This window comes from Dendrobates tinctorius, unplaced genomic scaffold (genome assembly GCF_039654945.1).
Source record: "Dendrobates tinctorius isolate UK_male_01 unplaced genomic scaffold, ASM3965494v1 ptg000046l, whole genome shotgun sequence".
Taxonomy (NCBI): Eukaryota; Metazoa; Chordata; class Amphibia; order Anura; family Dendrobatidae; genus Dendrobates; species Dendrobates tinctorius.
The window spans coordinates 1,065,624-1,090,034 of record NW_027361714.1 but is presented as its reverse complement, the minus strand read 5'-3'; the positions used below and the strand labels follow the sequence as shown (position 1 = coordinate 1,090,034).

General features: G+C 42.3%; 1 protein-coding gene across 3 annotated transcripts in view; it reads right to left on the bottom strand.

Moving 5' to 3' along the window:
- TAB2 (TGF-beta activated kinase 1 (MAP3K7) binding protein 2) overlaps window positions 1-24,411 on the bottom strand; it is a 112,669-nt gene that overhangs the window by 16,363 nt on the left and 71,895 nt on the right. For all 3 annotated transcript variants that reach the window (XM_073575651.1, XM_073575652.1, XM_073575650.1), the window contains exons 3-4: window positions 21,027-21,213; window positions 8,091-9,531 (exon numbers count right to left, since the gene is read on the bottom strand). In XM_073575651.1, coding sequence (XP_073431752.1) covers window positions 8,091-9,531; window positions 21,027-21,128 — 1,543 coding nt within the window. In that variant the 5' untranslated portion in view covers window positions 21,129-21,213. The remainder of the gene's footprint in view (window positions 1-8,090; window positions 9,532-21,026; window positions 21,214-24,411) is intronic.

The following is a 24,411-nucleotide window of genomic DNA, read 5'->3' as shown; positions in this document are numbered from 1 at the left end:
ATACAGTCCCTTTTCATTCAGACGCCGACGGATAGTACGGATTGACACTGTCGTACCCTCGGACTGCAGGGCAGCTTCAACTTGTTTGGATGTTAGTCGAGGTTCTTTATCCAACATCCGCACAATCTTGCGTTGAAATCTCTTGTCAATTTTTCTTTTCCGTCCACATCTAGGAAGGTTAGCCACAGTGCCATGGGCTTTAAACTTCTTGATGACACTGCACACGGTAGACACAGGAACATTCAGGTCTTTGGAGATGGACTTGTAGCCTTGAGATTGCTCATGCTTCCTCACAATTTGGTTTCTCAAATCCTCAGACAGTTCTTTGAGCATGGAGAAAAGAAAGAAGACCAATGTGGTACACACAAGGACACAGGACAGAGGTTGAGTCAACTTTAATCCATGTCAACTGGCTGCAAGTGTGATTTAGTTATTGCCAACACCTGTTAGGTGCCACAGGTAAGTTACAGGTGCTGTTAATTACACAAATTAGAGAAGCATCACATGATTTTTCGAACAGTGCCAATACTTTTGTCCACCCTCTTTTTTTATGTTTGGTGTGGAATTATATCCAATTTGGCTTTAGGACTATTCTTTGTGTTTTTTCATTTAAGACAAATTAAATGAAGATAATAATACCAAAGAATTTGTGTTTGCAATTATTTTCAGGAAGAAACTGAGTATTATCTGACAAAATTGCAGGGGTGTCAATACTTTTGGCCACAATTGTATTTATTGAGCTACACCTCATTTATGGCTTTTGTATTGGGATACTCCATGGCTCTCTTTCATGGTCTAGCACCTTTTCTTAATCAGTATGTTTTGTCTTATCGATTAATACTTTTTTCTTGAAAGTACCATTTGTTGGGACCATTTTTTTTTCCACTTATGTAACCAATACAGTGATTTATCAATTATTTAGTGGTACATTAACCCCTAGTTCATGGGTTTTGGTTACTTGGTGCATCTTTTTATGATTGAAATTATGTATATGGCAAATTAAAATTTTAGAGACCAATACATACACTGCTCAAAAAAAATAAAGGGAACACCTAAACAGAATATAACTCCAAGTAAATCAAACTTCTGGGAAATCAAACTGTCTACTTAGGAAGCAACTCTGATTGACAATTTCACATGCTGTTTTGCAAATGGAATAAACAGATGCAAATTATTAGCAATTATAAAGACACACAATATAGGAGTGGTTCTGCAGGTGGGGGACCACAGATCACATATCTCAGTACCAATGCTTTCTGGCTGATGTTTGGTCACTTTTGAATGTTGGTTGTGCTTTCACACTCGTGGTAGCATGAGACGGACTCTACAACCCATACAAGTGGCTCAGGTAGTGCAGCTCATCCAGGTTGGGACATCAATGCGAGCTGTTGCAAGAAGGTTTGCTGTGTCTGTCAGTTGTCTATTCCATTTGCACAACAGTATGTGAAATTGATTGTCAGAGTTACTTCCTAAGTGGACAGTTTGATTTCACAGAAGTTTAATTTACTTGGAGTTAGATTCTGTTTAAGTGTTCCCTTTATTTTTTAGAGAAATGTAAATCATAAGCAGACTTATTGGCCATCTTAGAATGATTATAGCAATTGTGCCATTTGAAAGGTAAACAGTCACCAGAAATAACGCTGTTAACCTGCAGATATGGAGTTAATCTGCAGGTTATCAGTTACGCTGCCCGGCGCCTGCATGCAGCCGAATGCAGCAAGGAAAAAATTATCTTTATTCTCCCCGCTAGCATTCAGTCATAGGAGGGGGAGTGTCACAGGTTGAGTCACTGCTCTGAGTATACAGAGCGGCCTATTTAAATACACCCCCAGCCCTGATTGACACCAGCTCTATATCAAGGCCGGCTATCAGTCGGGCCTGGGGTTAACAGTGGCCGCTCTGTATTCTCAGCACAGTGACTGAATCAGCACCCTTGCCTCCATGATTGAATACTGAATGTTGGCGGGGAGAATAAAGATCATTTTCTTCCTGCTGCATTTGGCTGCGAGCAGGTGCCGGACAGTATAAGAACGATGTTAACCTGTAGATTGAAGATATGCGGTTAATCTGCAGGTTAACAGGTTCCCTTTAAAGAGGACCTGTCACCAGGACAAAAGTGGACAGTTTTTGCGCCTATTTTATTCCCATTGCTCCTTTAAGTTTCCATTTTTTTTTAAATTTAAAAAAGAAAAACACCATATGGTTGTAGAGATATTGGCCTTTTTAATTTACTGCTCATTTTTGTGGTCTTTAACAACAGGATCACAGGATTCTCTGGGAGCATGTCTTTAGGCTGCTCAGCATTATTACCCTGTGAGTCACACGCCCTTGTAAAGAAAATAAGTCTAGTACCAAACAAATGCAAATATCTCAAACTGTATGGCAGATTTAACAAAAACAAAACACGGAGTTCACAGGGGAGCAACGGGAATAAAATAAGAGCAAAAACATGACATTTTCTACCACATGATTGGTACACTTAAATTAGGACTTCCTATCGCGATCCAAATGTCCCTGATCCAAAAGGAAACAACTCATTTCATACCATTAAATACAGTGGGTATGGAAAGTATTCAGACCCCTTTAAATTTTTCCCTTTGTTTCATTGTAGCCATTTGGTAAATTCAAAAAAGTTCATATTTATCATTAATGTAAACTCTGCATCCCATCTTGACTGAAAAAAAACAGAAATGTAGAAATTTTTGCACGGAGAACATGGAGTAGAACCTCTTCCCCTTGTAATGTCATTTCCTTAAGCTACCGTTTTTTTACATTATTGGAGATCCCATTTAACCCCTTGCCTTCATAGACCAATTTGTTTTTGCTGTTGCTTTTTTTCCTCACTTTCTTCAAAAAGCCATCACCTATTTACCGCTTTTTTTTTTTTTTTTTTTTTGGGGGGGGGGGGGGGGTAAGTTTTCAGCACAATTCATCATTTTACCATGTAATGTACTGAAAATGTGAAAAAAATTCAAAAGTTGGATGAAATTGTGAAAAAAAATCTGAAGTTTGTATAAAATAAAAATGTATTTGTATTTGTTAAGTGTCATTTTCTGAGAACCACAATGTCTTTTCCATCAAATTAGCTGTTTTACCTTGTTTTTTGGCCTGGAAAGTGAATGGTTTTATCGATACCAATTTGGAGTACATATGACGGTTTGACCGCTTTTCATTGCATTTTTTTGGTCCTGGGAGTGGGAGGGGGGACATTGTGGCAAACCCCCTCTCCCCGCAATTCTATATTTTAATTTTTTTCCTCTTTGCAGGATCCAATATGTGGTAATTTCATATTTTGACAGAACAGACTTTTTTAAAGTCTACAGGTGCTTCTCACATAATTAGAATATCAAAAAGTTCATCTCAGTTCTTCAATACAAAATGTGAATCTCATTATAGAGAGTCATTACAAACAGAGTGATCTATTTAAAGCGTTTATTTTTTTTTAGTGTTGATTATTATGGCTTACAGCCAGTGAAAACTCAAAAGTCATTATCTTACTAAATTAAAATAATTTTTAAAGCTGGTGTTATAAAGTATTTGAAAATCCGAACTGTTGGCCTACTGGAATTTATGTTCAGTAAATGCACTCAAAACTTGCTCTTTTTGCATCATTATCAAAAGTCATTATGTCAGTAAATTAGAATTAACAAATAACAATAGCAAAGGCTTCTTAAGAGTTTATATAAGACCCTTAGTCTTTTTCAGTAGGATCCACAATTATGGGGAAGACCGCTGACTTGACAGATGTCCAGAAGGCAGTCGCTGACACACTCCACAAGGAGGGTAAGCCACAAAAGGTCATTGCTAGAGAAGCTGGCAGTTCACAGAGTGCTGAATCCAAGCATATTAGTGGTAAATTGAATGGAATGAAAAAGGGTGGTAGAAAAAGGTGCACAGACAACCGGGGTAACCACAGTCTTGAAAGGATTGTTAAGAAAAGGTCATTCAAAAATTTGGGGGCGATTCACAAGGAGTGGACTGCTGCTGGAGTCATTGCTTCAAGAGCCACCACACACGGATGTATCCAGGATATGGGCTACAAGTGTCGCATTCCTTGTGTCAAGCCACTCATGACCAATAAACAACGCCAGAAGCGTCTTATCTGGGCAAAGGAGAAAAAGAACTGGACTGCTGCTCAGTGGTCCAATGTGTTTTCAGATGAAAGTAAATTTTATATTTCATTTGGAAATCAAGGTCCTAGAGTCTGGAGAAAGAGTGGAGAGGCCACAATCCAAGCTGCTGGAGGTCTAGTGTGAAGTTTCCATAATCAGTGATGGTTTGGGGAGCCATGTCATCTGCTGGTGTAGGTCAACTGTTTTATCAAAACCAAAGCGCAGCGCAGCAGTCTACCAGGAAATTTTAGACCACTTCATGCTTTCCTCTCAAGACAAGCTTTTTGGAGATGAAAGTTTCATTCTCCAGCAGGACTTGGCACCTGTCCACACTGCCAAAAGTACCAACATCTGGTTTAAAAACAGCAGTATCACTGTTTTTGAGTGGCCAGCAAATTTGCCTGACCTTAACCCCATAAAGAATCTATGGGGTATTGTCAAGAGAAAAACGAGAGACACCAGACCTAACAATGCAGACGAGCTGAAGACTGCTATCAAAGAAACCTGGGCTTCCACAGCAACTCAGCAGTGCCACAGGCTGATCGTCTCCATGTCACGCCGCATTGATGCAGTAACTGATGCAAAATGAGCCCCGATCGAGTATTGAGTGCATTTACTTCACATACAGTTCAGTAGGTCAACATTTCGGATTTTAAAATCATTTTTCAAGCTGGTGTTATAAAGTATTCTAATTTACTGAGATAATGCCTTTTGGGTTTTCATTGGTTGTAAGCCATAATCATCAACATTAACAGAAATAAAGACGTAAAATAGATCACTCTCCTTGTAATGACTAACTATTACACGAGTTTCACTTTTTGCATTGAAGAACTGAAAAACTATTTGATGATATTCTAATTTTGTGAGAAGTACCTGTACCTTTGTATTGCAAGAAGGGGTGGGAGGTGGAGTCAAACAGTATATATTTTTAAAAACTTTCATTTTTAATTCTTTTAGTCCTTTATGGGTACGTTCCCAGGGATTGCATAGTAGAAGGGATTTCTAGAAATCCCATGTCCACTATGCGTGCATGTGCATCTGTAGCGTGTATTCAAAGACCGCAGCATGTCCGTTTCTCTTGCGGAGACACTAGATAGGTAATCAATCAATAGAAACGTATTGAATGCGGTAAATCAGCATGGTTCAGTGAACACATGTGGATTTACCTGTGTTCAATAGACGGCATACACTGCAACCAAAGTGCTTCTAGTTCCGGATCCTGGGCATGTACCCTTAGGGGACTTGAACCTGTGATGGCCTTTATATCACTTTTACGATATACTGCAATTCAATAGTAGGGTGGTATTTAGCGAAAATCATGGTTTCTCGTGAAGCTCATCCTCTGGCTGAGGACCAGCACCAGTAAACGCACCATTTTAAAGCCACCGTGAGAGATTGATAGTAGAATTTAAAAGGTTATATAATATAGTCAGCATCAACCACATGTAAAGATACCTCAGCTCCTGAGCATCAGCACATCGCTACCCATACAATCACATGTACGCCAATTCATGTTAAGGGGTTAATGAACTTCACTTTCAGAGTGGCTATTTTGTCCTATTTCAACAAGTTTTATTGTGCTAACCAATCTGACATGTAACAGGCTTGTAAATGTCAACATCACATTTTGCAATGAAAACTCAGGCTTGTGGGCTTTTAAAGCTACATACATGCCCATTAAATTTTATTTCCAGTCTTCCAGCCATACATACAGCAGCATTAAAATCTGAATAGCTAAACTGATTTATTTCTCAGAGAAGCAATTCTGGGAACATTTCCTAGGGCCATATACAAAAAAAATAATAATATACCAGAGTCACTGAAAAGACATGGCTTTTTGGGGGGTGCAGCATTAACTCTTAAAAGGAAGATTTAGGGTTTCTATCTTTTCCTCTTTTTTTTTTTTTTTTCAAAGAGCCATAACTTATTTTTTCATACACAGACATACAAGTGCTTGTTTTCTTGCAGGATGAATTGTAGTTTTCAAATACACCATTTACTTTATCTTTGGTACTGAAGAATTGGAAAACAAAAGCCAGATGTGGTGAAAAGGCGCAATTCCTCCATTGTTTTTTGGGTTTCATTTAATTTTTACAGTGTGTGTGCAATAAAAATCATCTAGCAACATGATTCTACAGGTCTTCACGAGTACGTTGATATCAAGCATGTACAGCCTTTTTACTGCAGCTACAAAAAAAAAATCTACGTTTTATGGGGAAAAAATGTTTTTTTTTTTATGAGTGACAAGCTGGCATTTTTATTCATGCCATTTTGGGGCATTCTGCTACATTTTGATTGCATTTTGATGGAGATGCAAACAAAAGAAGGCAAATTTTAGAGGTTTGATCCCTTTCCTTTTCATATTTATCATGCATAAAATGTTGATAAGACACACAGAGCAGATTGTAAAGCGTAAATGGGGCTCCTGAGCCTGCTCCACAGATGAATACTTGCTCTATGACGTATTAGATCTTCCATTGAACACAAGGAGCTAAGCTTAGAGTTGATTATAAGGGCTTTTTCACAGACAGGTCAGATCACAAATTATTGCATGGACTACAAACTCACTGCAAAATAACATGGTTTTAGGCAACTATGGCAAAGGTGCAGCATTTTGAGACAATCTTACTATCATTTACCAGCGTGCAAATAGACATTGAAAAGCTTTCCTTTCTCCCCTCCCAATAACAAGCCACATGTACCAGTGTATGTTTTTTTTAACCATGGTTTTTCAAAATTTGCAGCAAACACAAGTGAATCCACCTTGAATAGAAAAACAAACTCCAAACTTTACATCTGCAACATAATCTCTTCCTTGGGAAAACAGTGGAAAACAGAGACTGACATACAGAGTAGACCACGCTGCTGGATAAAGGAAGCAGTTCCAGAGAAGGAGAGAAATGTCATAGTTTTTATGCGCTTCGTGCTCGCAGTGAGCTTTTAGAAAAACTACATTATGAATAGGTTTTTAGATTACAGTATTTTGGGGGGGAATCTGCAATTTTAGGCGAGACGCAGCTTTCGGTGGTTAAGCAGAACACCAACAATTCTTCCTCCCAGAGAGAACTACTCTCTCTCTCCTCTTGCCTGACAGTGATATCTGATCAGTAGGGGGAGAAAGAGGAAATTACCAGGACCTGTACATCACTAAAGTTACATGTCCTGTGTAGCAATAGGACCATTCAGGTCATGTGATCATGCACGCCTGGATGAATCTTCAATATGTTCTAATGCATTGTATATGCTTTGATGTTTTAACTAAGCCGAGTGTTTTTATGATGTAGACGAGTTTGTGTGAAGGCGTAGCCAGGGTTGTGGAGTTGTTAAGCCAAATCTACAACTCCACAGCACTGGCGCACCACTGTACATGCAAAATAAAGTGCTGCAGATTCATCTCAACTAAAAGCCCAGATCCTTACATCAGGAACAGTACATTTCATAACTTTCCCAAATTATTATGAAAAAAAATTTACAACACATACTGCATTGTACTACTGTACGTAGTTATATATTTTAGGAGTTGGATATTTTCTTCTGACTGCACAGCCCTGCATGTAGCATATCTGTGCACTGTACATTCAGCAGTATTGTTGATGTGTGTGCACTGCAGGCAGTGTACAGCTAAAGGTGTGTAATTCACATACTGCAGAGAACACTAACAATACTTTACCTCTTTTTCAACCCTAGTGCATTACAATTTGCAATACTGACCTCTCCATTTTACACCAGGTAATATATCATTATTAGGAAATCTGCTATCCCATTTTTCTGCTGCCTAAACCTGGGGTGTGTGTCTTCTAGTTCGAAAAATACAATAGTTAAAACAATTTTCTGAAATACGAGTTGTTGTTACTCTGAAGTGCAAAACACTGATGCTGTGAGAAATCTGTGCACTGAAGTGAAGTAGTTGAAATTAAATACCCCAAAACATTCAGAGAATTGGGAAGAAAAAAAAAAAGTTAAACTATAACTTGTTACCTTGTGTATAGGCTGCATCATCCGAACCCACGCTTAGCTTCCTTCCATCATTTATCCTATCATGTGCTAAAACAGGGTCTGCTATATGGATACCTTCCGACTCCGCAAACGGAAGCAGATTTGTAGGCTCAAAAGTTGGGGACACAACACCAGGGGAAACTGAAGGAGGTTTGTTTGGGGACACAGTTATTTTAAATGTATATTTTGTATTGGGCTGAGTCACTACCACACGAGGTGATGTCGCAGACAAGCTATTTCCAAGTGCTCGGCTTTTGGGTGGATGATGATGAATAAAAGCAGGTCCCATGCTTACTTGTCCAGAGACATTTCTGGCGGTACTGGCTGCACCAGGATTAGCGGAAATAAAAAGTGTTGGCTGATTTCTAACCATCTGGTCATCACCTCCAGGAGCTGAAATATAAACCTTAGGCTGGCTGCGGCCTAAGCAGTCATCTGCGTTTTGAGGACCTGCAATGTAAACAGTTGGTTGATTCCTTGAATGGCTGTTCAAAACAGAAGGGTTAGTGGAACTACGAGAACTTGAGGAACGCAACATTGAGTTACTTCTTTGGGGTGGTTCAAGTTTAATTTCTATTTGGTTTTTCCTGGGACCAGTTGAGATATTTTGAATGTTGTATTGGCTTAATGGCTGGGATCCACCTGATGAATGCAGCACTGGAGCTTGAGGAGTGGTGGGTGAACTAATAGGCATGTACACATGAGAGGTCTGATGACCATGCTGATTAGGCTGTGCTGAGGTATGTGATTGAGAATAAGAAGAAGGAAGGGTTGTCCAAGGATTTTGTGGTGTGGGCTGATGAGCTTGCTGTTGTGTGGGATTCGGAGACATCCAGCCTGATGGCTGTGGGGTTTGCCTTGCTGTGCCACCTTGAGAAGTGATATAAGGTCTTATATAAATAGAATTTCCATGTGGACTGTTAAGTACAGGAGGTGGACCACCATGTATGTGCAAAGATGTAGGGGTATTACGATTAGACTGGATATTTGGAGCCAAAGTAACCATGATGGGATTAAACCTGGTTGTCTGCAAACCCGAGGAACTTTTGCTACCCAACTGAAGTCCAAATTGATGGCCCGGGTTTGAAGTATTATTTGTATTTGTCATCCCAAACACATTATAGCTGGAAGGCATAACGGGTGCAGTCTGTGGCTCTGATTGATACAGTTCATTGTTGGATTGCCCTCCCTGAAGGTGTCCATCACTTATGCTGTGATTTAAAGTCCTGCCGTTTCCATTTATTCGACTTCCATCCCTGCCCTCATGGTACTGAGACTGCAAATCCAAATTAAGGGATGTCATGTGATTTCTTAAACCAGCAATGCTCGAATCTTCAGAGGGAGACGCGTCGCCTTCACCATACAGATATTTTGTACTCTCTTGAGATAGGACTGCGCAGCAAGCATCCAGATTATTGTTATTCTGGAAAAGAAAGGAAAATTGATTGAGCTAACTTTACTGAGATTACAATCACTATCATTTTTAGGGCCTGAACACAGGTAAAATCAAATGCATTTTTAGGGACCCATAACACTTTTGTTATAAAAATTTATGACAAATTCTATTAGCTTTTAAATTTCTTTTTGCCAGAAGTGTGCACAGAGCCTCACTATTTGCGGATTATCAGTTATAGAAAACCCAATAACATAAATAGAGGGCTATTCCTAGAATCACATTTTTCACACGCACATATGCATAACTATTGTTAATAGAATCCCAACAAAGTTTTTCTGTGTGATTATCTCCTCCCCTTTGGTGAATCCAGCTTCATGGCAGAATGGGCGGTCCTACTAAACAAACATTTCGAAGCAGCACATACCTTGCCTGAGTGCAGCAGCACATTCCTTCCATCCCCTGTGCGTTCCTAACTAGTACACATCACTGCGTTATCAACAAGCTAATCTAAGCACACAGTACCCTACCTGGCCAATTTTATCTTCTGCCATCTATATCAGTATAGCTGCCTGTGTGTTTTTACATCAATTAGCTGGTTCCAGCAGAGCCGTTTCCTAGACGCCTCCAAAACAGCAGTGCAGTGCTGCGTTTGTTACCTGCTAAGAGATCAACAATGTAAAACTGCAAACACAGCTCTATTGTATGTAACATAAGATATTCCTCTGACACATGCATCAATAGAGTGACATTTGCAGTTTTACATCACAGATTGTTCAGCAGCAGGCAAACAAATCTCAACTAATCTGTCCCTGTACATTTTAGGATCGGACAATATATCTCTCTTTTCTACCCCCTGTATATACACAACACCATCTCCACCATATCTCTCAGCATCTTGTACACCACTCATCCTGCAGTTGTTCGCTCCTCTTAGTTACCAGCACACAGGCATCGCTGCTTCCAGGTACAAGCTCTGAACTGTAATGAAGGAGGCTCAGTCTCTTGCAATAATATCCTTCACAATAGAAGCTCTGCTCTAGCCACAACACAGGGTATCAGCTGAGAGAGAGTGCTTGCACCGAGCAGGATTGACTTGGCTCCATTAATCTTCAAGACTGTTCCAATAGCAACTGAAGGGAAAATAGTGCACAGAATGGCATCCTTAAAAAGGGGAGATATCTGGAAAACTGTGCAAATTTAAAAATGGAATCTATATTGGCTCAAATTAAAAAATCTGTACATTATTATAAAATCACATTGTGAATTGAGGAATACCCCTTTAATTATCAAATTGTTACATATTTATTTGAAAAGTAGTAAGATGCACTTAATCTGCTAGCCCACAAGAGCAACTTTTTCCACCATTGCTGTTGAAAAATAGTTAAGGTGACCTTATTAGGTACAGAAAAAAGAAAAAAAAAAAAAAATTTTGCCCAGAGTATGGACCCATAAAGTTGTATTTTCCCAATCCATGTTTCAATGGCTCCAGTAACACACTCACTGAGCACAAGTTTTCTCTCTATGGCACGGGTGCAATGTACAGTTGTGGCCAAAAGTATTGACACCCCTGCAATTTTGGCAGATAATACTCAGTTTATTCCTGAAAATGATTGCAATCACAAATTCTTTGGTATTATTATCTTCATTTAATTTGTCTTAAATGAAAAAACACAAAAGAGAATGAAGCAAAACATTGATCATTTCACACAAAACTCCAAAAATGGGCCAGACAAAAGTATTGGCACCCTCAGCCTAATACTTGGTTGCACAACCTTTAGCCAAAATAACTGCGACCAACCGCTTCCGGTAACCATCAATGAGTTTCTTACAATGTTCTGCTGGAATTTTAGACCATTCTTCTTTGGCAAACTGCTCCAGGTCCCTGATATTTGAAGGGTGCCTTCTCCAAACTGCCATTTTTAGATCTCTCCACAGGTGTTCTATGGGATTCAGGTCTGGACTCATTGCTGGCCACCTTAGAAGTCTCCAGTGCTTTCTCTCAAACCATTTTCTAGTGCTTTTTGAAGTGTGTTTTGGGTCATTGTCCTGCTGGAAGACACATGACCTCTGAGGGAGACGCAGCTTTCTCACACTGGGCCCAACATTATGCTGCAAAATTTGTTGGTAGTCTGACTTCATAATACCATGCACACAGTCAAGCAGTCCAGTGCCAGAGGCAGAAAAGCAACCCCCAAAACATCAGGGAACCTCCGCCATGTTTGACTGTAGGGACCGTGTTCTTTTCTTTGAATGCCTCTTTTTTCTCCTGTAAACTCTATGTTGATGCCTTTGCCCAAAAAGCTCTACTTTTGTCTCATCTGACCAGAGAACATTCTTCCAAAACGTTTTAGGCTTTTTCAGGTAAGTTTTGGCAAACTCCAGCCTGGCTTTTTTATGTCTCGGGGTAAGAAGTGGGCTCTTCCTGGGTCTCCTACCATACAGTCGCTTTTCATTCAGACGCCGACGGATAGTACGGGTTGACACTGTTGTACCCTCGGACTGTTGGGCAGCTTGAACTTGTTTGGATGTTAGTCGAGGTTCTTTATCCAACATCTGCACAATCTTGCGTTGAAATCTCTTGTCAATTTTTCTTTTCCGTCCACATCTATGGAGGTTAGCCACAGTGCCATGGGCTTTAAACTTCTTGATGACACTGCGCATGGTAGACACAGGAACATTCAGGTCTTTGGAGATGGACTTGTAGCCTTGAGATTGCTCATGCTTCCTCACAATTTGGTTTCTCAAGTCCTCAGACAGTTCTTTGGTCTTCTTTCTTTTCTCCATGCTCAATGTGGTACACACAAGGACACAGGACAGAGGCTTAGTCAACTTTAATCCATGTCAACTGGCTGCAAGTGTGATTTAGTTATTGCCAACACCTGTTAGGTGCCACAGGTAAGTTACAGGTGCTGTTAATTACACAAATTAGAGAAGCATCACATGATTTTTCGAACAGTGCAAATACTTTTGTCCACCATCCTTTTTATGTTTGGTGTGAAATTATATCCAATTTGGCTTTAGAACAATTCTTTTTGTTTTTTTTCCTTTAAGACAAATTAAATGAAGATAATAATAACAAAGAATTTGTGTTTGCAATCATTTTCTGGAAGAAACTGAGTATTATCTGACAAAATTGCAGGGGTGTCAATACTTTTGGCCACAACTGTAGCTTGTCTGCGGTTCACTTGCCAAGCAGCAGCTTCTTTAAAGTTCAAGATAATTAAACAGTGTCATTACATTTATTTCAAATTCTTTGCTTATTGTTAATGACCACTCTGTTTTTGCAAAACTGTGTGACCACTGACAGTAAGCATTAATTTCTACTAATAAAGCAGAAAGATGTTGCAACTTTTATGAAGCTGCACAGGCTCCAAAGATCCCCAAGTGTACAGGTTATAGGCAAGCACATAATAAAAGCTACTTGGGACAGGGACATACAGATGTGGCAAGTGAGCGCCTTATATAAATATTCCAGAAGATATGCAGCTTTTTTAGTAAGTTTATTTTATTGCCCGCGATCCTAACATAAGAGCTCTGGTGCAAACTATTCAATGTAGTGAATATGCCAATGCTTCATCTCTATCAATTGTCTATGGGACTACTGTATTGGGAATTAGATAATTTTGGAATAATCCTTTAGTCCTACAGGTAAACTACTGCATATGTTTACATTTATAAATGTGACTTGTAAAAATTAATTTTGTGACCTTTTATAAACACATTTTTGTAATGTGATTTTCACCTATTGATTAGGTAGTGGAAAGAATGGAGAAAAATGCCACACCTGTGTTTAGGGGGGAAAAAAAAAACTAAAAAAACAAAAACAAAAAGATTCATTGGTCCCTCATCCCCTGAAAAAAAAAAAAAAAAATGTATCATCAAGCTACAGTCATATAATAGATCAACAAGATGGGAGTTTTTCAGATGTGTAGGACAGACATCCATACTGCACATTACCAAAATAGCTGAAAGCCACAAGGAAACTGCAGAGTAGGAGAAAATATAAAATCCTCAGGGCTATAAAAATTCCAAAACACCAGCTACACATAAAGATAAAATATGTCTCCGTAAAAACTTAGAAAACATGGCTAAAATTAGGAAAGCAAAATATCCAAAAGTTCAGTCAAGCCCAAAAATGACAAGCAGATTTTACCTGAATGTTTGAGTTCATTTAGGCCTTATTTACACAATAGATTTTCTCATGCCCTGTTAGTTTTATCCCAAACAAGTTACTGGGGCTAACAACACAACTGGCTTTATTTATGGAACAAAGTGTTTGATCAGACAAAAACTCATGCATGACTTATTCTGGTCCAATTCTCTGAAAATCAGACTCCTACCAAGTCTATGGAAGGAAAAAAAAAGTATTTTTTTTAATTATTTTTTGGTTTACAGAGATGGGGAAAATAAAAAAACAGTAAGGACACGTACATGTGAATTTCTATATTTTGGATACATGTTTACCATTGTTAGACTAAAAATAATGCTTCATCAGTAAAACTTATTTTTGTTCCTGTTGCATAGGTACATTTTTAGACCACATGCATTCAATCAACGGTTCAGGGTAAAGAGTTGGGTTGAGCGACTTTGGTAGGATCGGGTTTCATGAAACAAAATATGTTTCAGATGAAACTGTGGTGACTAGGGCAAAAAAAAGTCGGAGTTTCGTCCGAAACCCGACCCCAATGCAAGTCAATGGGGAATAAAAGTCGGCACTGAGCGAATGACATTCATCCACTCAATGCAGACTTTTATTCCCCATTGACTTGCATTGGGGTCGGGTTTCGGACGAAACTTCGACTTTTTTTTGCCCTAGTCACCACAGTTTCATCTGAAACAAATTTTGTTTCATGAAACCCGATCCGACCAAAGTCGCTCAACTCTAGTAAAGAGGCGTTGAATACACCTACTCCATCGTCACTAGTGTTATATACAGTGAACACGGCAGAAAGAATGCACAACAGACTGCTCCAATCGAGAACACAAGTCCCCTGACATGGTGAAAGATGGGGGGGGGGGGCCCAGTGTTGGAACTCATACAGGTCTAAAACTCGTTGACTACACTGCAACGTCCGCTATGTTAACTAAAAAAAAAGTCCCGTGGCGCAGTCTCTGTTCAGCAGCGATACTGATCAGATTGCTGCGGACACAGGAAGAGCACGAGTGCTCAGCACAGGACGCCACGCACATGAAAAAAAGCACAAAAAAAAGTACACTAAGAATTCAATGGGGAGGGGGGTAATGGAACAGGGATGGGGGGGGGAACTGGAAAAGGGATGGGGGGTTGCTGCTGCGATCACAGGTGAGTCACAAAGCAGCCAGCACACAGCAGTCAGATCACAGGAGGATCGCTCAGGAGCAGCAGCATTTGGATGCAGGACATCGTTGGGGTGAATCGCACTGGCCACCAAAGAATCTCTCCCTCAGGTACACAGGAGGGGGTCTCACCACTGCTCTGAGCGCCAACTCAGAGTGGTAATCGCCATTTTAGATTAACCCCTTTTGCGCTGATTGGCTTAACAATAGTTTCTGGCCAATCAGTGCAAAAGGCGTTAATCAGGTGATGCGATGTTGCAATCACCCCACCCATTGTGACGTCTGTGTGTGTGTCACAAAGCACCAATCACAGCATGTCACTTAAAAAACAAACAAAAAAAAACCCGACATGTTGCTTTGATTGGCTGGTCAGAATTGGCGGTTCAGACCCCCAGGATGACGTGCAGGGATGGTCTGCTGTCAGGGATAGCAGCCATCTTAGGCTGATTTCACATTCGCTTTTTTTAGCGCAGCGCATCGTGCGCACCCGATCGCATGCGCCCCTGTGTTTAACATGGCGGGCGCATGGTCTTGCGCTTGCACGCATTCGTCTGCGTTATCGTGCGCATGCGCTTTTTCCAGGTGTGCGCCTAGACGTGCTAGACACAACATGTTGCATTTTTTGGTTCGCCCAACGTCGTTAAAAAAACGCATGTGATCGCTTGGCACAGAATGCGCCAAAATAAAGCATTAGTCTATGGGAACGCAGGTGTGCGCATGGAAATTCGAACGCATGCGTTGTAAGAGTAAACATGTCTGGACACTGGTTTAATCCACCCCCTAAACAAAGAAACATTGTTTGGGGGTAGTGTATATAAAAGAAGGTGTTGGCACTGACAGTCCACTACTCTACAGCCTGAAGAGAGAATCATCTGGAGCAATTTGGAGACTCGCAGCAACTTATAATGCGAGTATTAAATCTAATGTCTGCCTGTACTTTTTTCTCAATTTATTATGTACTAATGTCTCTTTTTTTATGGCAGCATGTCTTCTGGAGAGGAATACAGACCGGCCCGTGGTGAACTGGCCCAAGCAGAGCGTGAAGTGAGTACCTTCCTGCCCTACAGTTTAGGTAAGTATTCGCTGTCGCATCTACACATGTGGCAAATTAATTTGTTTTCTTTTTTTTCAGACTTCATCGTCCACGGTTTCTGAGGAGGAACAGCAGGAGCAGCCAGTCCAAGTGCGGGCGGGGAGATGGCCTGTAAGTATAGACTGTGATTGTACTACTTTTGTTTTTCTCCCCCCTGACTTTTTTTCTGGCCTGTTTTTCCATCTTCAGTCTTGCTTCTTTTCTGTATATTTTTCTATCTTTTTCATTTCAAAATCTTTCCAAGATTGTTTTTCTTTCTTTTCTAGGCTTCACAACGGGATGAAGAAATGGCCCTGGACAACGACGCCCTCATCAACTTAGTCCAGGAGCGAGAGCGAGTCCCGTTGTGGACAGCGCGGACAACGTGGTGATCTGGCGGCTCTGGAATGAGGTGGCGCAGCGATGTTGGATGACTGGGACAACGCCTCTCCCCAGGTCCGCAAGTATTTCAATGCTGTGTGATGCGGCAGTGACCTTGGCCGGGATCACACAACTGTGTGTGTGTGTGTGATGCTAGTAACTCCTGCGAGTTTCTAGCATCACACACATTTGTGTTATCCTGGCCTACAGTGCATTGTCTAATTTTTTTTTATTTTTTTTTCCCCACAGTGAACAAAGTCAGAAGCCATTGGCGCTCGATGAAGGACCGCTTCAACAGGGATGTCTGTCAGGAGGGTCAGGGTCGCAGTGGCGCTGCAGCAAGGACCAGAACTAAATATCGCTACCATTGGTCGTTGGCGCTCCTAAGACCGGTCCTTGCCACCAGAGCGTGAATATTTTGTTGTATTGTACAGTTTTCTATTCCACAGGAGTTGGCGCTTTAACTATTGTAAATGCATGATAGTAATGCTTTTCTTTTCACAGCACCTGGAGCAGCACCCTGCAACCTGTCCCTGGAGAAGTCCTTCATCGAACGACCTCGCACCCGTCCCAGCTATCCGACAGCCAGGAAGCTGGTATGTCATGTGTTCCCCTGTCCCAGGTCTCTGCCACTGGTTTTGCAGGCACTTCCTACCAGCAGCAGAAGGCCTCGGACAGGTCTGTCATGCCCGAATTCCTTCACTTGCGCTCGGTCTTTCAGTACGGCCTTGAGGAGCTGTCAGACTGGAAAGCGGTTTTGCCCTCATGAAAAACCGCTTCCAGGCTGTCAACCGTCGCCTTGACCGTGTCTGGAAGCCAACCTCCACAGACCAGCGCACCATTTTTTCCACCAAACTGAACAGGGCATGGCGGAACACCTTAGTCCAGATCTCCAGCTGAATGTGATGCAGGCCTGCGACACTGCTTTCATGCAGGCTATGCAGCAGTCAGTGGTGTCATTTCCAACTGTTCCACCACTGACTCGCTTCACCTCATTACCGACTTCTGCTGCATACCACGCCAAGCCGGATACCTGTACACCACCCCAAGGCCAAGTGCTGCTGGACACTCCACCGCCACCACCATGGCAAGCGCTGGTCCTGTCTGGACCACCACCGCCACTACCACGCCTGCTTGGACCACCACCGCCGCCACCACTCCTCCTGCTTGGACCACCACCGCCACCACCACCACCCAGCAGCAGAGGGGTGACCCCCATTCAATTTTTGCTGAAACACAGCAAAGGTCCCCCAGCTCCAGGCGGTCACACAGGTCAAGGCAGTCACACAGTTCCAGGAGGTCCAGGCAGGACACACGAGACCCAAAAAGCAAAGAAGTTTGTCCGCCCCTCCCCCCTCACCTCACATTGTGTTTCACCCTGCCTCCAGTTCCCTCCCTGAGTTCCTTTCCCCCACTACTTTTGTCGCCCCTTCCCCTAGAACCCCTTCCTCCCCTTTAGGCCATTCCTTGTCTCTCCACACCCCCAACATGCCACCATCTTCCACCAAATGTCGATCCCAATAAAAACTGTTTTGTTTTCTTGTTTCACAATAAATGTAAAAATCTGGTTTCCCTTAATACTGTTTGGTTATTGTGTTTCGCCGCCTACACACACTGCGCCGTACACTGTGTTTTTGCCACCACATAGCTCCATTATCGACACACGTTTCTTGTGTCAGTCCTGGAGATATGTGTTGTCAAAAACAAAAATATATGACTTGTATTTTCACCACCAGTCTCTTCAGTCTGCTAATATTGCACAGACTGAACAGAGGATGGTGTTGAGTGCAAGGCATATCTATTGTTACCTTGCCAGGTATCAGAGTGAATTGACGATGGTGTGTTTTGGCAATCATCATTTCACTCTTTGCGACACAAGGCCAGGGGATTCTAGATATACCTTGTAATTAACCACATCATCTATTCAGTCTGTGGTGAATAAACTGAAGAGATGGAGAAAATACACGCCATATCTACAATACCCTGGCATCATAACTATGTATCACACCTGGCCAGGTGACTATACCTATGAGTTGTCATCTGCAGCGTCGCTTCAGTCTGCATTATCTATTGCACGCAGACTGGAGAGATGCTGGAGGTTCACTCATATGTGTATTCACCTGCCCAGGTGTGATAACATTCTGAAGTCAGGATGCGTTTTGGGCATCCTCACTTCAACATGACACCAGGCCTGGGGATTGTAGAAGTTGTATAAACTTTATCATCTCTACAGATCCTACAACTAATATTTATACTCACATGGTCAGGTGTCAAAGTGTGAATGATGCTAGTGCATCCCAAAATCACTATTTGTAAAATCAGGACAGGTGATATAAATATTAGTTGTATTATCTCCACCGTCGCTGCCATCTGCATTATTGAACACAGACTGGAGAGATGATAAAGGTCATACAACTTGTGTATGTAGCGTCACCTGGTCAGGAGTCCTAGTAAAGACATGATGCACAAAACACAGCATCCTGAATTCACTGGGCCACCTGGGCAGGTGATTATTGTATTGGAGTGTATAAAAACAGAGTGCACTCGGTACAGGTATCAAAACAGGTTTTTTATTTACATACACGCAAGAAAACAATTTTACACCATTTGATCTTGCCATTCCACACTTCCTACATCAGAGATAAAGTAGGCCGCAAATTGGTCCCTCATTTGGCCAAGTTCAACCGATGACCTGAGAGGGTGCTAAGTGAAATCAGACAATAGGATGGCAGCTGGTTCATCTAGTTCAAAGTTAGGGTGCTCTTTAGCCATAACAAAATTGTGAAGAACCACACACGCTTTCATCACCTCATCCACTGTTTCCAGTTTAAGATTAATGGCTGTGCCGAGAATGCGCCATCTGGAGACAAGAATCCCAAAAGCACACTCTACAGTTCTTCGTGCCCTGGTCAGTCAGTAATTATTTTTTTCGTGTGGTCCAAGTCGCGGCTGGAGTAGGGTTTCAGCAGGTTTTGGCACATTTGAAAGGCCTCATCCCCAACCATTACTTAAATGGCTGTGGCGGACCTTCTGTGAGGCGAAGAGGCCGTGGCATGCGGAAATTAAAATGGTTGCCATACAACCTACGGCCCATGTCAGTTCTTAAAAGCCTGTGAGTCATTCGCCCCAGCCAAATGCCCCAATGTCCACTGCAACAAACAGACAGTCTGCATCCGCAATGGCCATGAGTACTGTAGAAAAGTACTTTTTATAGTTCTAGTATTCCGATCCACTTCTTGCAGGTTTGGTTATCCTTATGTGTTTCCCATCAACCACTCCCAAACAGTTGGGGAAATTGCAGACTGTCTAGAATTTTTCAGCAATATCAATCCACTTTTCCACGGTGGGCAGGGGCATAAATTCTGGACAGAGAACGTCCCACAAAGCCCAGCAGCAACAATTCCCAACAAGGTGGAGATTCCAAGCCGGTAATGAAAGTGGGAGTGAAGATAGGGTCTCACCAGTAGCCAGGAATCTGCCAAACAGAGAAAGAACAAAAATTAATATTTATGTCTAGGGTTTTGTAAAACACTGAAATGAAAAAATATTAGTACATGGCATAATAATTCTGCAGGCTTTTGTTTACTACATGGCAGAAGAATAATTCTGCAGGCTTTGGAATAGTACATGACAGAACAAAAACAATTATGCAGGCATTGGTTTTTAAATATTACGTACCGTAATGTGACCAGGAGCCGTTCCTCAGGACGTATCGCACGACGAAGCTGTGTGTCCTGTCTCCGGATGGCTCCTTGAACACGAGCAAGCAAATCCATGAAGCTTTCTTGAGACATCCGGGTATAGTCACTAAATTTTGATTGGTTTGCCTGGAGCTCGATATAGAGGGTGTGGTACGCTCCACGGCTCTCACGGACTTCAATAATCGGATGTATCCACAAACGCCACCGCTGCTGTCTTCGCTGTCTCTCTCTGCCTTTCTTGCTGGCAAGCAAATGCAAAAGACTGAGACAGCGCAATGTCTAGATTCAAGTTGAAGCGAAAACTCATCCACCGCAGATCCATATTCACAAAGGAAAAAGCAACAAAATCTGAAGAATTCACAGCTGTAAACAGGGTATATATAAAGAATTCCCATGACATACGCCCATTGGTGGAGTATGTTTCAAGGATTTTCCTCCTATGAAATGTGACACCAAGAGAACGCATTCGCATAAAAACGCAAACGCATGCAAAAAGGCATGAAAACGCTGCATTTTTTTGTTGTCATGCACACGCTGATGCGTCTAAAAATTGCTGCGTTTTTTGCTTGCGTTTCAAGTGCGCACGAAACGCTGTGCAAAAAGGTGCAAATGTGAAATTAGCCTTAGCGCAGTGACCGGAAATAGCGGCGGCGAACATATACTGGCTTTGCGGGAATGCGGGAGTATACGTACGGAGCATGTCGGGAAGGGGTTGATGACTGATGCATATACACACAGTCACTATTTTTATTTAAGATTTTCTTTTTAAAATATATAAATCAAATGCTTTCCATCAAAGATTAACGGTTTAAAACAGATACATATCAATCATTGCACAAAGCTGTCTCCCACTGTGTTTTTTTTCTGTGCAGGATTTGAGAAAATATAACAAACTAATATTGAAAGGTTTGGATTGGCTCTATAATGTAATGGTTCCTCAGATTCATTCACACTTTGAAGTACTTGTACTGCCTTTAAAGAGGAGGCATATCTAAAGTACCAATTCAAGAAGTAAAAGTAGGTATAGTTTCTGTAAAGTTTAAAGAACCAACCTGCTGCATGCACCGGGAAACGACAACTTCAGGCACCTCTGGGAATTTCTGCCGCAGGTCATTTAAAACCTGAAAGTCCACTTGCGAGCTTCCTTGGGCCATTCGTGTATTGCCTGTGCAGAACTGTTCTTTGCAGTACAGTTCTAGGCCTTGATGGAACCCAACCTCATCTCTTTGTAAGCATTTTCTGCAAGTAAATAAAGTAAAAGGCAGTTGAATATGCATAAGATACCCGCCTTACACTAATGTATTATTATAACAAAAGGGAGCTTTTCTGATAAAATGTAAAGATATGAAAAACGATGTTGTGTAAAGATATTTACAATACTTTCTACACATGAATTCACTGTTAACATTACCATTTTTCTAAATTTAATTTACTTCTAAGGGTATGTGCGCACGTTGCAGATTTGCTTTTGTAAAATTCTGCCTCTTGGCAGAAAACGAAGATGAAAATCCACACGGTTTCGATGCGGATTTTCATGCGATTTTCTCAGTGGATTTGTAAGCTAAATTGTGATATCATTTCCTTGTCCAACCTCTTTCACATTCTCTATTGAAGACCATAATATCGTTACATACCATATTCAATTATAATGTTTACACAAAACAATATAATACACATTTTACATACAACATATATATTATGATATTGCTGTCACTTGGCACTGCAACATCTATTATCAATGCGGTCTTTTGACCTTGTCTACTATCACAATATTTGGTTGGTTAGCCAACACCTGCTTATCCATCTGGATCTTGAAGTCCCACAGGATTTTTACCCTTTCATTCTCCACCACTTTCTCTGGGATCTCCCACCTGGACTTAGCCCATATGCTGTGCAGATGTTCCTGTATACAATTCCCACTACTTGGTTGTGGCGTTCGGTATACACTATTCCTGCTTGCATTTTGCATCCTTCCACTATGTGTTGGGCTGTTTCTGAGGTTTCTTTACATAGTCTGCACCTTGGGTCTTGTCTTGTGTGGTAGATTCCTGCTTCTATGGATCTGAAACTTAGTGCTTGCTCTTGTGCTGCTATGAATAGTGCCTCTGTCCTGTCTCGGAGTCCAGCTTTCTCCAGTCATTGGTAGGATTTCTCCATGTCAGCCATCTCCATTATCTGTCGATGGTACATCCCATGCAGTGGCTTGTCTTGCCATGGTACTTCATGTTCCTGTTCTTTCATCCAGATCTGTTCTTACTGCCTTAGGCCAGGATCAAGAAACTCGCACAAGTCTCTCGTATCAACACCCGGCACTCAGGACTGGAACTGCGGCTGCATAGAAATAGGACTGGAGCTGCGGCTGCATAGAAATACATGCAGCCGCAGCTCCAGTCCTGAGTGTCGGCGGCAGCGCCGGGTGTTGATGCCAGAGACTCGTGCGAGTTTCTCGCATCACACACGGTAGTGTGATCCCGGCCTTAGGCTTTCTCTCAGCATCTCATCTATTGGTGCCATTTTTCTGCTGTATTCTAGGATACTTCGTTGCATTCGGGATGGTGGCTTGTCAAGCCCCGACCATCTTCCTTTCTGTTGGTATACAATCTTTGGGTGTTAGACTTAAGGCCCCTTTACATTTAGCAATGCAACAGCGATCCGACCACGATACGACCCGGTCAGGATCGCTGGTGCATCGCTAGTGAGCTGCCAAACAGGCAGATCTCACTAGCGATGTAGTGACGCAGCAGCGGTCGTTACTTACCTTTCACACGCAGCGATGACGACGTCCTCCCGCCCGCGTCGCTCGTCGGCGCCAGCAGGAAGCGCCCGACGAGAAATGGACCGGCCGATCTCGTGCGATCAGCGACAGACAGCGGACAGCGGGGGAGGCGGTCGGAGGTAAGTATCACACATCACTAGCAATATCACTGCTGCGTCACAAAATCGGTGACGCTTTAGCGATATTGCTAGCGATATCGCTATGTGTAAAACCCCCTTTAGGGTGGAGACCTCAATGCATTCGTGTCTGCACATCTGCAGCTTCCATCTCGTCTTTTGGCCAGCACACTATGCCACAGGGTATCTGATAACTGGAAGGACATATGTATTGACACAGATTTCATTCTTTCAATTGAGCTGGCTCTTCAGGACCTGTCTTACCCTTTGATGGTATTTGGATGTTGCTGCTTTCCTTACCTCCTCATCATTGTTACCGTATCCCTGTGGGATGCGGAGGTACTTGTAGCATGTCTGTACATCTGCTATGTGTCCTGCTGGTAATTCCACTCCATCCGTCTTGACTAAGTTGCCTCTCTTTATTACCAATCAGCCGCACTTCTCCGGTCTGAAGGACATCCCGATGTCTTCGCTGTAGATCCTTGTCCGGTAGATCAGTGAATAGATGTCTCGTTCGTTTTTTGTATACAACTTGATGTCATCCATGTAGAGGAGGTGGCTGATTGTGCTTCCACTCTTGAACTTGTATCCATAGCCAGACTCCGTAACTATCTGACTGAGGGGGTTCAAGCCTATACAGAACAGCAATAGGGACAGTGCATCACCTTGGTGTATGCTGCATTTGATGGCCACTTGTGCTAGTTGTCTTGAGTAGACTTCCAATGTTGTTCTCCATTGCCCCATTCAGTTTCGGAGGAAGGTTCTTAATTTCCTATTGACATTTTAGAGAACAAAGCATTCACAGGTCCATGTGTGTGGCATTGAGACATGGGCTTTCCTGTATTCAATCCAGGCTGTGCTGAGATTGGTCTGTCTGGATCTTGAGTCTTGAGCAACTGCTCTACCTACTAGGAGCTGGTGCTTAGAGCCTCTGGTGTTTGTCCCAATGCCTTTCTGTGCTGGATTCATGTACTGGTTCATATATGGTTCTGTAGCTTGGTGGCTATGACGCCCGACAGGAGTTTCCATGTGTAACGCCGGTGTGTTTGTACTTTGCTTCCCCGGCGTTACTCTACATGTCTGCATTAACCCTTTGCTCCTCTCCTCCTAACCTGCAGGGATACTGTTGTCTGTTACTGTTATGGATGCTGCTCAGTTCCCTGCCCCACTGCGTAGCCGTACATGCATGCGTGGCTCCGCTGCTTTGCATGACCACCCGCTGGTGCGGTCCCTGGCTGCCGCTGTGGAAAGCTATCCGTGGGTTAATAGGTCCTCTGCATTGTGTATGGCTTACCACCTGTGTTCAGGCTTGCAGCTCTCGCCAGGTGTCCATTGCATTCCTGATTTGTCTGGTTTTGCTTAGCGTGCGCGCGGCCACACCTCCCCTGCTTTTATGAGGAATGGGTGTGTGCTACAATTGCTTCTCCAGCCTATCGCTGTTAAGCAGCTGCTATATAAAAGTTCCCTGCCCTGTGGGGCATTGCCAGAGCTTCACATTGAGTTCCTGAACCTAGCCATGCGAGTGTGTGTGTGTTCAGCTCCTGC